Source organism: Sciurus carolinensis, chromosome 1, assembly GCF_902686445.1.
Source record: "Sciurus carolinensis chromosome 1, mSciCar1.2, whole genome shotgun sequence".
NCBI classification, from domain to species: domain Eukaryota; kingdom Metazoa; phylum Chordata; class Mammalia; order Rodentia; family Sciuridae; genus Sciurus; species Sciurus carolinensis.
The window spans coordinates 73,787,908-73,802,960 of record NC_062213.1 but is presented as its reverse complement, the minus strand read 5'-3'; the positions used below and the strand labels follow the sequence as shown (position 1 = coordinate 73,802,960).

Genomic DNA, 15,053 nt, shown 5'->3' with positions numbered 1-15,053 from the left:
AATGCTCTACCACTGAGCCACAACCCCAGCCCCCACCTACACCTTTTGATGAACATTGTTATAAAGGGTGCTACTATGAGCATTCTTCTGCATTTGTGAAGAAGTCAAATTTCTGGGTCAAGTGGTATTTACATTTGCCTTTTGATACACACTGCCAGATAACCTTAAGAATATAGATTTTAAAAGAATTTTAATTTTAGCTCGGCACGTATTTCATGTACTTAAATTCAGAAGTCTAACCTTAGCATTAATTGTGTATATTAACTGATGACCTTGTCTGTTAATTTAGCAGTTTCATTTTGTCACTGTTAATATTATTCCTTTGGCTTTTATTAATCTGTCAGTTGCATAAAATATCTCTTTGCTTATAGCCTTTAATTTTAATACAGACCATTCATATCATAATATACAACTTAGAGATCATGTACAATAGATTTATTACATAATAATTTATTTTATACTTTAACATCTAAATACCTTCCTTCCTTAGCATCATGAAAAAGTATTCTCTCCAAACTACTTTAGTGAAATGTATTTCTAAGATGCTAGAGTTCTTATTTACGATCTTTGTGAAAAGTTTGAGAAAATGGTCAAATTAAAGTGCTAAAATACCTGACTTATTTAGATGATCTAACCAGAACATTATTATTTGGGATAAAGTCAGCATCATGGAAATATTCTTTTTATAAACCTTCCTTCATTAAATTTTGCCTTGTCATTTCTCTTTGAATATTCCTTTTTTCCCCCTTAGTATTGCCACTAGCACCTGGAAAGTGAGCTTTGACTTTTTTTTTTGTTTTTAGTTAGAAATATTTTGCAAAAAAGAAATATGTATTTGAAAAATACGTATTTGAGGAGGTTTAGTGGTATAATGGAGGAAAATATGATTTAGAAAAAAGGTTAGTTCTGAGTTTCAGCTTTGCCTCTTATTTATATTAAATTGCCAACAAATTATTCAGTTATGTTTTTTCTTTGATACCTGTCTTCATAAACATTAATGAAAAGAGAATAGAAACATTCTAGATTTCTAACAGTTGATTTATTGTATGATGTATGTTAGCCAAAAAATACCACAAATGAGATTTTTCATTGAATATGAATTCAGTTAGATACTTACACAGTTATCACCAGAACTGTTTTCTACAAGCCATAGAATAAAGGTATATTTTACACTGCCACCCAGAGTTCATATTTATGTACAAGGTTATATATATATACCTATGTATACATGTATGTGTATTTTATATGTGTGCGTATAATATATGTATATTATATATATTTCCAAATAGTACTTCTAACCTTGTGGGTTAAAGTCTAATATTTGCTATTTGTTGTAGTACTTTTTAAATACTAGTTATAATCCAGTAAATTAATTTCATGTCTTAACTGGTTACACTTACTATTTTAAAAAATACTATTTTAAAAACCTCACTGATTCTAACAAACTGACATTCTCAGATTTTGAGAGGTAGGTATAGTTGAGTCTTCTAGTCCTGATTCTATCATTAAAAATAGTTGGGGATGTTCCATGAGTTGGGGAAAAAAAAAGAATAGGGATGCTATTTTGGCTATACTTTGTTATCTTACTTGCACTTAACTACTCCCTAAGAAAATTAGCAAATCCTTTTTATTTTGTAATTTTTTTTTTAAGATTTACATTATTAAAGTTTGTATTTATAAAAATGTTGCACTTAAAGACAAATCAGGTCTTCCAAAGAAAACTTTACCTATATTCACAACTCTACTTCAACTTTACAAATTAGAATTGACTTTTCTTACTGAAAGATGTATTAATTATACCAGATTTAACAAAACTAATATAAAAAATTCTTAACTATAGCAAGGGATTAGAGTTGTGGGTGGAATTAGCTAAAAGTTGGAGAGAACTCCAAAGAATATTTTAACAACAGGTAATGGAGCGGCTGGCCACTACCTCTGAAACTAGGCAGAGCATGGAAGGAAGGAAAACATCTGGCATTCAGACCTCATTGAGGTGGCATGGCTGATGTCCACTCGATGGCACAGAAGTTTACTGAGGGACTGAGACAGACTGGAAAACTGCCACCTGCATGCTGGGGGAAATGGTGCCGTGTCTGGGAACTCCAGCAGAGGCAGCTGAGGGAGTGATTGGGACAGTTGGCCATATATAGGCACCAAGTGCTGCTTTAGCTCATTTGTCCCTCCTTTAAGGGATGTTCCAGTCTCACTAACAAAGCAGTGAAGGTGGATTTGGACCTCTGAAGCAGTCAATTGAGAAATGGTACACTAGTGTACTCATGAGAGTTGACTTTGTCAAAGGATAATCACTCTTAAGGGACAGATGATGTCAGAGATGCAATTCTAATTTAGCACAGTCATATTTTAATTCACTAGCATATTTCCCTATCTGAAAAATCCACTATTGTATCACGTTTTTTGAGACGTTAATGGGTTTTTTTAAATATAGACTAGAGCCAGGTGTGGTGGCAAATGCCTGTTATCCCAGTGGCCTGGGAGACTGAGGCAGGAGAATCACAAGTTCAGAGTGAGCTCTGCAACTAAATGAGGCCCTAAGCAACTAAACGAGACCCAAAGCAACTTAGTGAGACCCTATCTGAAAATAAAAAATGGCTGGGGATGTGGCTCAGTGGTTGAGCGCCCCTGGGTTCAGTCCTGGTACCAGAAGTGTGTGTGTGTGTCTTTTTGGTGACTGTGAGATATATTATTTCAATACTCACTGAATAGCTGCTTTCTAAGCCAGTCATCTGTACAAATTAGTTTTTTAACTTTGAAAAAGTGAGGGTCACTATTCCTAAGGAAGGAAGCTAGGTGTGTAAACTGACAATAAAAATACATGTGTAAATGCTTAATAAAGTATATATAGAATAATATGACCTTAGTAGATAAAATGTCAGCCTACATATTAGAGAAGCAAAAAATACAGACTTGTTTTCTGTTTATTCTTTTTATGCTTTCTCTCATTTCTCACAACAGCTAACAAATAAGTTAGGTGGTTTGATAACCATTCTACAAACAAATGTGGCCTAGAGAACTGAAACAACTTTTTCTTTCAGCATCACAAACAGGATTCAAATCTAGTCCATTAAATATTTGTCATCTCTTAAGTTGGTGGTGTACTTTGAAGTACAAAAGGTAAAAAGTTCAGCAAATGTAAAACACAGGACTAGATACTACTGTGACAGATTTTTTTAGAAGTTAGATATGTACCTATCCTTAAGGACTAAAATCTGGCAGTGCTGGTAGAATATGAAAAGTGTCCTGAGTGAGGTTCTGGAGGGAAGAAAAAAAAAAAAACTTGCCATTTCTCATGGTAGGAAATGCCTTTCCTCCTCCGTAGAAAGCTGTAGAGTAAGATAGCATTTGAGCGAGTTCTTAGAAAATGGATAAGATATGGGAGCGGGGCTCAGTGGTAGTTTATGCTTCTGCAACAAGCTAGGTTCGATCCTCAACCCCCAAAATCAAAATCAAAAATAAAAAATGAGACAGAGAAAAGAAAAATGGAAAGTAGACAAGTACCAGCGGCAAAGAAATTAAATTAAAATAGGAAGAAACACAGACACTGTCAGGACACTGTCAGTTATGGGAAATAAGGCTGGAAAGATGAATCTATTAAACATGTTGTAGGTACGTGTCATTATCCGTTAAGGTAGAATTTGAATTTCATTCTTCAGATAGTAGAATTCATTGACTAGAATTCTGTTTAATGATTGGCATACATTCTGAGTAATGCATCACTAGGTGATGCATTGTTATGTGAACATTGTAGGGTACTTCACAAACCTAGATGGTACAGCTGATTGCTCCTAGGCTGCAGACCGGTGCAGAATGTTATTATACTGAATACTGTAGGAAGTTGTGACACAATGCTAAGCATTTTATGTAGCTAAACATATCTAACCAGAAAAAGTACAGTAAAAGTATGGTATAAAAAAATAAATGGTGGGACTGGGGTTGTGGCTCAGTGGTAGTGTGCTAACCTAGCACGGCACGTGTGAGGCACTGGGTTCAGTGCCACATAAAAATAATAATAAAAGCAGAGTAGTCTCTCTCTGCTTTCTGGTGCCATGCTCTGAGCTGCTCTCCTCCACCATCATGCTCTGCCTCACCTCAGGCCCAGAGCAATAGAGCTGACTGTGGACTGAGACTTCTGAAATCATGAGCCCCCAATAAACCTTTCCTCCTCCTCTAAGTTAATAAATAAATTAATTAATTAAAGGTATTGTATCCATCTAGAACAAAAAAAAATTTTTTTTAATATAAAAAATGGTACTTGCAGGACTGAAAGTGGTCTAGGTAAATGGTGAGTAAATGTGAAGACCTAGGACATTACACTATTGTAGATTTCATAAACACTCTACATTTTGTCTATACTACATTTATAAAAAAAATTTAAGTGATATATTAATGTTAACTTACTATTTTGCTTTATAAACTTCAGTTTTTTAAACCTTTTAAACTCTTTTTATAAGAGTACTTGTCTTAAATTTCCAAAACATTGTATAGCTGTGCAGAAAATATTCTTTTTATCCTTACTCTATTAGCTTTCTTCTATTTAATTTTTTTTAACTTTTTAAACTTTTTGTTAAAATATAACACACACACACAAATATACCAGCCTATGCTTTCACTTGGTCTGAATTGTTGGTTTCTCTTTTACCTCCACATCTTGTCCCAATGCCAGTTCTTCAGGGGCAGTAACACAGAGCTGTCATATTCTTTGATTAAAAATTACTACTTTTGGAATTCTTTCTGAAAAGCCTACCTAAGACTATTTTACATTAGCTTTTTTAAAGATAAGTAGAACAAGTTTACTCTAAAACAGTGATAAAAAGTGTAGCAAATAAACTTGTAACATAGTTGTTATCAGATTATCACTGTCCAGTGTTATATGCTATACATAATTGTATGTGCTATACTTTTTCTATATCTGCCAGTGCAGTCAGGTTTGTTTATACCAGCATTATCACAAAACAGGTGAGTTATTCATTGCACTACACCATTATGGTAGCTGTGGTATTATGACAGCTACAGTGTCACAAAGCAATAGGAATTTTTTTAACTTACAATTTTATGGGACCACCATCCTATGTGCAGTCCTTCACTAATTGACATGTCCTTATATGGTACATGACTGTTTATTTATATTGTAATATAACAGCAGAGATAGACATTAACAGTAATTCTTCTATCTTTTCTCATCTATTCCTCATCTATAGTCATATGTAAGATAGATTAGAAAGATGGAATATAGTTATTATACTGGTCAAGATGAGAGGTAGTTAAGAACTTATTTATCTAAGGTTATGGTAGTGAAAATGAAAAATGGGATGCAGATAAGAATTGGAATTAACACTGAAGGATGTTATAGAGAGTGAAAAAGAGTTAAATATAAAGGTAATTGTTTTATTTGACTTTTTGCTTCTGTGACTAAAAGATCTGACCAGAACAATTGTAGAGGAAGAAGTGTTTTATTTAGGGACTAAGGCTGTTCCATAGACAGCCATAGAGTATTTCACAAATCTAGATGGTGACAGCTGGCTCCCTTCCTTGAGGCTCAAAGTGAGGCAGAACATCAAGGTAGAAGAGTGTGGCAGAGGAGAAAGCAGCTCACATGATGATCAGGAAGCAGAGACAGACTCTACTCACCGGATACAAAATAAATACCCCAAAGGCACCTCCCCATATCCACCTACTCTAGCCACACGCTTCCCACCTTCAGTTACCACTCATTTAATCCCTTCAGGGGGATTAATTCACTGATTGGGTTAAGACTTTCATAACCAAATCATTTCTCCTCTGAGCTTTGCATTGTCTCACATGAGCTTTTGGGGGAACACCTCAAATCCCAACCATAACAGTAATTCTTAGGTACTTTTCATTTCTAAAGACACCTCAATACAGACTTTTAAATTTATTTTTTAAATAAAATAATGCATACACAACATACTAGTATGAAAGGGCTGAAGATCAGATACAGAGGTGAAAAATGACATCATACAAAAAAAAGTAAGTCAGAAGAAATACAAAGGTTAAAACTTTGAGAGCAACTTGCCAGGTGTGGGCTGCACCTGGTAACTTCCTTCCAAAGAGCACAGCATTGGGGGGCGGGGAGATGATTCTTTATAGTAGAGAAACCTGATGAACTACCTCAACCAAGTGATGAAGGTTAACTTCATCAGTGATCAGTCAATTGAGGTATGTACCCTTGATATGATACGATAAAAATGACACTTTTGTCTCTCTGGTCTTCCTCCCAAACACCATAACCCCCATTTTAAAAAAAGAGAAAATGCCAACACAGAATCATGCTACAGAAAAGCTAAGGAGTACTCCTTAAAACTGTCAAGGTCATCAAGGAGTCTAAGAAAACTGCCATGCTCAAGAGGAACCAAAGGAAACAAGACAACCAAATATAATATGGTATCCTGGATAGAATCCTGGAGATAAAAACTAAGGAAAAAAAATTTGGAAAAGAATTAAAGGCAAAAAGATTCCATGGAGTACAGGAGATTAAATGAACTACCAGGTCTTCTCTCATGATTCTATTTCCATTTAGATGCTCAGTAAAGAGTTGCTGAATACATAATGTGCTTGCAACTCTGTAAAAAACCTACTTTTAAGGTCAGTTTTATCCTTCAGAGAGGCCTGAATTTTCATCTGTTGGCCAGAGTACGGATCTAGATTTAAGTTCCTAGAGTCTTTTCCACACCCAGGGTGAGAAAGTAATCACAGAAACCTGTCAGCCTTGACAGTAAATACTGTTTCACCACTGAAACCAGACAATTAATTGTTTTATATACTCAACCACAAAAATCTCCATATTTACAAATCAGAAGAACACTTAACTCATTTTGTGAAAGGAAGTGTGTGTTATGAAAAGTTTCCTGGTGAATATAGCAGTTGAGTTACATATTAGAGATGAGTAGACAACACTCACTGGTTATTGGAGAAAGAACATTAAATATGTGCAAAGGCCCAGTGTGTAAGGAATTCTGGTATAAGGGAACATGGGTTTTCCGGTGAGGTTATCTGCTTTACTTTGATCACATCCAGAGAAGTGTTTTAATATTGGGGGAACTTTAATATTATAAAAGAAAGAGAAATAGTAGATGATATGCATTGGGGGAAGAGAGTCAGTTTTCCATATCATCTTATTTCCTTTTTTAATTGATTCTGTAGCAACTCATCCAGCCTGGTCAGCATACTTGTTTCTATACTTTCCAGTTCTGAGGGGTAAGTGCCTTAGATTCTTAAAGCTACCTTTCCCTTGGCATTGAAAAGTATCTTTGGAATTTTCTTTTATTTCTTTGTTCCTATCACTAAATTTAGTGCCTGGAACATAACAGACACACACATTCTGAGCTCGTTTTTGCTTTGTGTGTGGCAGGAAGGAGGGGTACTGAGGTCAAACCCAGGACCTTACACATGCTGGACAAGCATAGCTACACTCTCAGCCTACCACATTCATTCAGTATCTTTTGAACAACTGTCTCTTCCCCTTCCCTCCTAGTTTTCACTGACAGGTTTCTCAAGTAAATAAAGGCTCTATATTCCTATTTCCTTTCCCTCCACTCAGTATTTCTTCTGTTTGCATCATGTTATTGATAGCATAAGGAATTATAGGCAGAGTCAGCAGGACTAGAACACCAACAGTGTAAAAGTCTAAGGAGACAGAGAAATAAATGTAAAATGACTTTTAGTGTATTAGTTTCCTAGGGATATTAAAACAACTTATCACAAATCTGGTGTAAACTAAGCAATTCTTTCTCTTACCATTCTGGAATTCAAAAGTCTGAAATTTAGGTCAGCAGGGTTTGCTCCCTCCCTCTTAAGACTCCAGGGAGAATCCTTGCTGGGATCTACATCTCTGTCTTCATGTGGCTTTCTTCCATGTCTCCACCTCTTCACTCTAAGGTTACCTATCATTATTAGGCTCCACCTAAATCTCAGGATAAGCTTATCCTGAGATCCTTAATTGTATTTGCAAAGATCCTTTTTTCAAATAAGATCACATTACAGGTTCTGGGGTTAAGATTTTGACATATCTCTTCTGGGAACTTATTATTCAACTGTTTACAGTCAGCCACCAGAGCAGTTAGGTGGTTAAAATATGAAGGGTTTGGGCTGATATTGTGGCCCAGTGGCAGAGCACTTGCCTAGCATGTGTGAGGTGCAGGGTTCGATTCCCAGCACCACATATAAATTAATGAATAAAATAAAAGTCTATTAACATCTAAAAAAAAATAAAAATAAATAAATAATAAAATAAATGAAAGCAAGTGCTCTTTTAGAAGTATGGGGATGACATTATGTTCAACAGCATGAAGACAATTCTGAAATCTTTTTTAAAAGGAAAGCAGTCTATTATGGATGTTTTCTTCAATTCATTTTTTTTTAATTTTTATTATTATTGTATACAAATGGGATACATGTTGTTTCTCTATTTGTACATGGAGTCAAGGCATACCATTTGTGTAATCATACGTTTACATAGGACAATGATGTTTGATTCATTATTTTTTTTCCCCTTCCCCCCCACCCCTCCCAAATTTTTGACACTGGGTCAGATGAGTTTGATTAGAGATTTTGCTTTTTTAGCTGTGTTCATCTCAAATTCTCACTAATATTCATTAAATTTTTAAATTTTCAAAATACTTTCACATTTTATCATTTGAACCTTACATTGTTTGACATAGGAATTCTGCTTTTTCTTGTTTTATAGATGTGGAACTAGAGTTGTTTCTATAACTAATTTGACTGAGGTCACAGGTTATGAAATAATCCCAATGGATATGAGCATTGGCATAGCAACTGCAAAGTCTGTCTTTATAACCTATCATGCTGAGTGTGTTAATTTTCTAATTTCAGAGGTCAGGCTTTGTCTTTTCATGTTTCTCCCTTTGTAATATTAGCACAAAGAAAAATAAAATTTGTCTTTTTGCAAAATAAACTGTAATACTTAAATCAGATTTACCACATCTCTTTATGGTTTGTGTTTGAATTTTGTCAGTTCTTTGATATGAATTTAAAACTCAAGAGTTCTACAATGGATTATTTTTAATCTCTAAGATAGGTTTGTTCATTCACAGGATTTTTGTTTCCTTCTTTTTTTCTTCCTTCCCTCTTTTATCAGGATGAATAGTGTATAAAATTTTTCTTAAGTAGTTAGCAATTGGCCCTCATACTTTTCATTTTTTTTTTTATATGAAAGCTGTTTGGCTTGTGTCTGTAGATAGAAGGCCATCACCAATTTTTAGGAATCTTGAAATTGATGGAAGTTATTTTAGGACAAGGAAAATAAACTTCATTACAATACTTAGCGTTTACTCCAGTGTTAATTGGAGTAGAAGGATCCCTTGCCTAAAATTCATTGGTGGACTTATTGCTTAGATCCTTGAATCCCACCAGAGACCTACTGAATCTCTGGAGTGGGCTTCAGGAATCTGCATTTTTAATGTGCACTGCATGTAATTGTTAGGCACTCACTTGATATTTAGCTACTCAGCTCTTACAATACTGTCCTATAGAGAGACAGTGACTTTGTCCCTGAATAAAAGGAAAAGAAAAGGTGACCTCATGGTGAAAACTTGAACAGCAACACTGTAATTAGTTTATATTGATTGAAGAGAGGAAATGGCATCCATGATACCCACACAAGATCTTAAAAATTGTATTTTACACATGTTTTTTTTTTTTCCATAAAATAAATATTCCATGAATACTAGCAGAAGGGATCATTCTGGTTATTTTGAAGGATGAAAAGTAAAATACAGATCTTGCCTTCAAGAATCTTTGTTTATAAAATAGATAAAAACAGGCATTTGAACTGGCTTGGTGGCACACAACTGTAATCCTAGCTACTTGGAATGGAAGCCTGAGGCAGGAGGATCACAAGTTTGAAGCCAGCCTTAGCAAGGAAGTTGGTGTGTTTTGAGCATGGGAGAGGAAAGGATTTGATAAAGAGGGAAGTAGTAAAGATGCACAAAAATGTTAGATTTCACAACTGGCAGAAAGGGTTGAAATCTAGTTTTGAATATTAAAGGGATACTTCTGTAGGAAGTAAGGAAAGGATAGATTACATGGGCATCTAGAGAAAGCTTGGGGTAAAGAAGTGAAAAGTTGAAAAAAATCCATGATGAATTTTTCCTTTTCATTTAAATGGAATAATAATACCAGTAAATTTTGAGGTACTTGTTCCTGTGTGTTCTAAGTGCTTTCCATATGTTAACTGATTTAATTCTCACAATTCTGTGATGTAGATATTGTTCTTAATTTCCCTTTAAGAATGATACAGTCAGTAAATGAATGGAATTGGAGAATATCATGCTAAGTGAAATAAGTCAGTCCCAAAAAAACAAATGCCGAATGTTCTCTCTGATATGTGGATGCTAATCCACAACAAGGGAGGAGGGGAAGAATAGAAATCCATTGGAATAGACAAATGAGAATGAAGAAAAGGGAGGGAGGAGAGATATAGGAAGGACAATAGAATTAATCCGTCATGACTTTCCTATCCTTGTATTTGCATACAAGACCAGGGTAACTCCACATCATGTACAACCACAATAATAGGATCCTAATTAGAATAAATTATACTCCATGTATGTATAATATGCCAAAATATATTCTATTGTCATGTATATCTGAAAAGAGCAAATAAAGTAAAATTCTAAAATAAAAAAAGAACCAGTTAGCAGTATTGTATGCCTGTAACCCCAGCACCTTGGGAAGCATAGGCAGGATGATCACAACTGGAGATAAGCCTCAGTAACTTAGCAAGACCCCCTCAAAAATAAAAGAATCTAGGAATGTAATTCAGTAGTAAAGCACCCCTGAGATCAGTCCCCAGTACCAAAAAGAAAAAGAAACAACAAAGGCCTACTGGTTTATACAAGGTCACCCAGGTAGTGCTTTTTATCCGCTACTGTACTGATGGTTCCATTAGAATCTCTAGAGGTATGAGTCCTGAGCATCAGTTTGAGGTTTTTCTGGTGAAAACTGAGAACTAGAAAGCAATTTGCAGTGGGAGGTACTTCACATGAAATGGTAAGGGAAGGCATCTGTGATGGTGAAAAGCCAAGTGTGAAAATCTGTTTGTGGAGAGAGGATGTACAAAGGCTTTGAATGTTGTGGTATAAAATGTGATAGGAGACAACACCCCCAACATATGCCAAATTTAGTTTTATCAGAGATCCCAGCATAAATATTTTTTTAAAAGAAAAAAAAAAAAAGAAAACTAGGATAGTTGCTTTTTCTTTAATTTTCCATTCTATTTAGAAAATGACTAACAGAAATGTAAAAATAACCGTTTAAAAGAGATTTCTAGAGCTGGAGATGAAGCTTAGTGGTAGAGCCTTGCTTAGCATGTGCAGGCCCTACATTCCTAGCTTTACAAAATGAATGAATGAATGAAAAAAGAGATTCTTTCTGGGAGGTTTTTGTAAAGATTTAAATCCAGGCCTTCGTCATTTTAAAAAGAAAGGATTTTGAAATATGTCAGCCTTAACTCAAAAACATTTTGTTATCTTTCTTCTTGATTCTGTGATTAGAAAACAAACATGTGCTTTGTCTACTCTTATTTTTTGCTGATTCTTCTCATCCTGTGGTTTTTTTATACCATCTTATTCTGACAAGTCTTGAATTTTTGTCTTCATCCTTCCTGAAATGAACACTCCTAGCCAATTGTCTAGCCAGCTTTGCACTTGGATGTCTAATTGATTATAGCGGCAAGGATTAAGAAGAGAGAAGGGTATTCATGAAGATATTTCAGAGAGAATTGATGAGATCAGTGAATGAAGGAAGAGGAGGAATTAAGATGATTTTGCATTTCCCATTAGTATGATCCATTAGGACTCCATTCTGGAGATTAGGAAATCCTGGAGAAGTTGCATTTTGTTCTCTTGTCTTGGTTGAGTTGAACCGGGGATTGGTTGGAAAGGATGGTAGGGAAAAGAATGAAAAAGAATGAATTAGGTTTTGGAAGTGTGTGTTTTAGGCCTGAAGGAATTAAAGTGGAAATGTTCCATAGTCAGTTGGAAATAAATAGAATAACATTTAGTATGGTGGCAGTAGAGATGGGTTTGATAATCACTGACTAATTTTATAGAAGTAAGTTGAGGCTTCAGGACTAGATTGGTCCTCTTGGTTTAAAAAGGTGGGGTGGATTGGAAGGTGTAAACAATGGTGGAGAAGTATAGAAACCCTCCAGTATTTAATACAAGATTGCATGGAAGAAGAGAAGTAGTTGTTATAGAATGAAGACAATAAAGGAGGTAATTATAACCTGACAAAGCAAGAGATAATTCTCAAGGAGATTGTAGACTAATAAATTTCATAGATTTGATTATGAGCACAAATACATCCTACTTATGGGTCAGAGATGATGAAGACTAAGAAAAAAGGCTGGCTGGCTATTTGACTTAACAATTTGGAAAAGCATTGTGGGGTGTGAGTTATACACCCTATTTGTAAACAAGTGTACACACAAAAGATTAAGTCAGTAATGCTGACTAAGATAAGCTATCCCTATAACTAACCCTATCAAATAATCTATAGATTTGTAATCAAGAAGACTTGAGAATCACTATAATGACACTTGTGTAAATATTCTCTATATTGAAAAATAAATGTTTACCTAAGGAAAGAATATAGTCTTAAAAGCGAGGGAGCAGAGAATAAGCATTTTCTATATTTCACCAGCACTTAGAATAAACGTGGTCTTATTAAAGTGGTATGTATCTTATTGTAAAGGAGGAAAGGGTTTTCAGACTCTTCTGTCTCTTAAGATGATTCTTGAGGTTCCTCAATAAAACCTATAATTTCTGAATACAGTTTTATACCATATGGAAAAATTAAGATGATTTTCCCATAGTCATAGTTTTTATGCATAGAGCAAATTTCTTTTGTATACCTGGTACTAGTCTTTAACTTAGAAAAATTGGTCTTCTATCCTACACCTGAAGACTATTGAAAGTTAAAAATTGGATAAAGTGAGTTTGACTTTGGACTTTCTGTAATATAAGAAAGAGAAGATAACTCTCCAAGATCACATATTTTAAAACTCCAATTTATTTTCAGTTAACTAGAATACTAAAATATTCATAAAACTTAACAAATAAATCATTTCCTAAAACAAAATGGTATATTTAGAGAAGGTATCTTTGATTTGTTGCTCGATATTTAGGCAATCTTAATAGTGTTTGACATTAAAGCCAGTCATTCAGCAAAATTATGAAATGCCTTCCCAGTGCCATAAGGTAAAGGCAACCAATGACAGGATATTCTCAGGTCCTTTTCTCATTGAATTCATAATCTAGAAGAAGTTGAACAGTCTGGTTTGTCACTTCTTCAGAAATACGTTTTCTATTGCTTCAAGTCTTTTTCATCACTTTTTCTAATGTCACCTTATTCTTTCTTTAAAGTTGCAATAATCATTGTAATTATTTCAGATTATAATTCATCTATGTATTTAGGTGTTCATTTTATGTAATTGCTCCACTTAAGGTAGATTATAAATTCCATATATAGGAATCATGTCAGTTTTCTACACTACTGTATCTTCCAAGTCCCTAGTGCAGTGTATACTAAGCATTCATTAAAGACTGAATGAGGACTGTCTTTCATGTTTGATAGAAGTTCAGGATGCTGTCACTTAAACAGACTTAGTATAGTGTGAGGATGAGGAAATGTTTCTTAAAGAATCTGAAAATGAGTAGGAAGAAGATGTGATGTTCAATGTCCAGTTTTGTTTTGTTTTTTTTAAAGGACAAGTAGGATGAATATAGAAAATTTTCCTTTGAATTTGGGAATGTAGAAGTTATTCATGACCTTAATGAAGTCAGTTTTAGTAGAATGAAGGAATGCAATTCGGATTACAGTTGATCATGAAATGACTTAGCAAGAAATCAGAACAAGCAACTTTTCCCAGAAAAGTAGATCTCAAATATTTACTATTGGCTTGTGTATTTGGGCATATGATAAACTAATATAGGAAATTAGTGTGCTTTAAATATTTTCACTGATGAAGAAAAAAACAAAAATACATGAAAACTCTACTGAGTGGTACTATGGTAGAGTCTACTAGAAGGACCTAGTTGTCTTCTGAAAGTTTAGCTGCCGTATCTTTCTTTTATATTGAAATGTTGAATGAGTTAGAAAGGGCAAAAAGGGCATTTGAAAATTTAGAGTACTGAGAAATCATGGTAAATTGTTCACTGCATCCAGAAACCCTTGCTGCCACTTTCCATGAGCTTTTGTAAAGATTACTCAATTTCTGTGAGTTTTGTCTGTTAATTTTTTTTTTTAATTTCCAGGTGTTGGTAAATCATGCTTATTGCTACAGTTCACAGACAAAAGGTTTCAGCCAGTGCATGACCTCACTATTGGTAAGTTTTATAAAAGAGATAAGCATTAAAAGTTTAAAATAGTTTAAGTGTAACATGTAAGAGGGTCCATTCTACTAGATTTTTTTTTTTTTTTTTTTTTTTTTGGTACCTGGGATTGAACCCAGGGACACTTAACCACTGAACCACATCCCCAACCCTTTTTATGTTTTATTTAAAGACAGTCTTATTAAGTTGTTTAAGACCTCTCTAAATTGCTGGGACTGGCTTTGAACTTGAGAGCTCCTACCTCAGCCTCCCAAATCACTGGGATTACAGGCATGTGCCACTGCACCCAGCTGAAACTAAGTTTCTTGGGCAATTTAGTTTCCATCACTATTTAAGAAATATGTGAAGTAAAAATCCGTATTACTCGACTTTGTACAAACAATGCAGAAGATATTGATAATTAAGATTTGAATTGTATTTAATAATGAAATAATTGAGGGGCAGTATAGCATCATGATAGGAGCAGAAACTGAATCAGTTTGCTAAATTGCCACTGTTTGGTCAAGCCACTTCACTACTTCATTTCTCACTTTGTCCTCCAAATTTTAGGTTGTCAGACACTTTGGGATTCTTTTTTTTTTTTTTTTTTTTTTTTTTATTGTAAACAAATGGGATACATGTTCTTTCTCTGTTTGTACATGGCGTAAAGGCATACCATTTGTG

At 34.5% G+C, this 15,053-nt stretch overlaps 1 protein-coding gene across 1 annotated transcript in view; it reads left to right on the top strand.

The window, feature by feature from the left end:
• Positions 1–15,053, top strand: part of Rab2a (RAB2A, member RAS oncogene family) — a 79,207-nt gene that overhangs the window by 15,403 nt on the left and 48,751 nt on the right. The window contains exon 2 of the mRNA XM_047550675.1: positions 14,313–14,384. Within this exon, the coding sequence (XP_047406631.1) occupies positions 14,313–14,384 (72 nt within the window). The remainder of the gene's footprint in view (positions 1–14,312; positions 14,385–15,053) is intronic.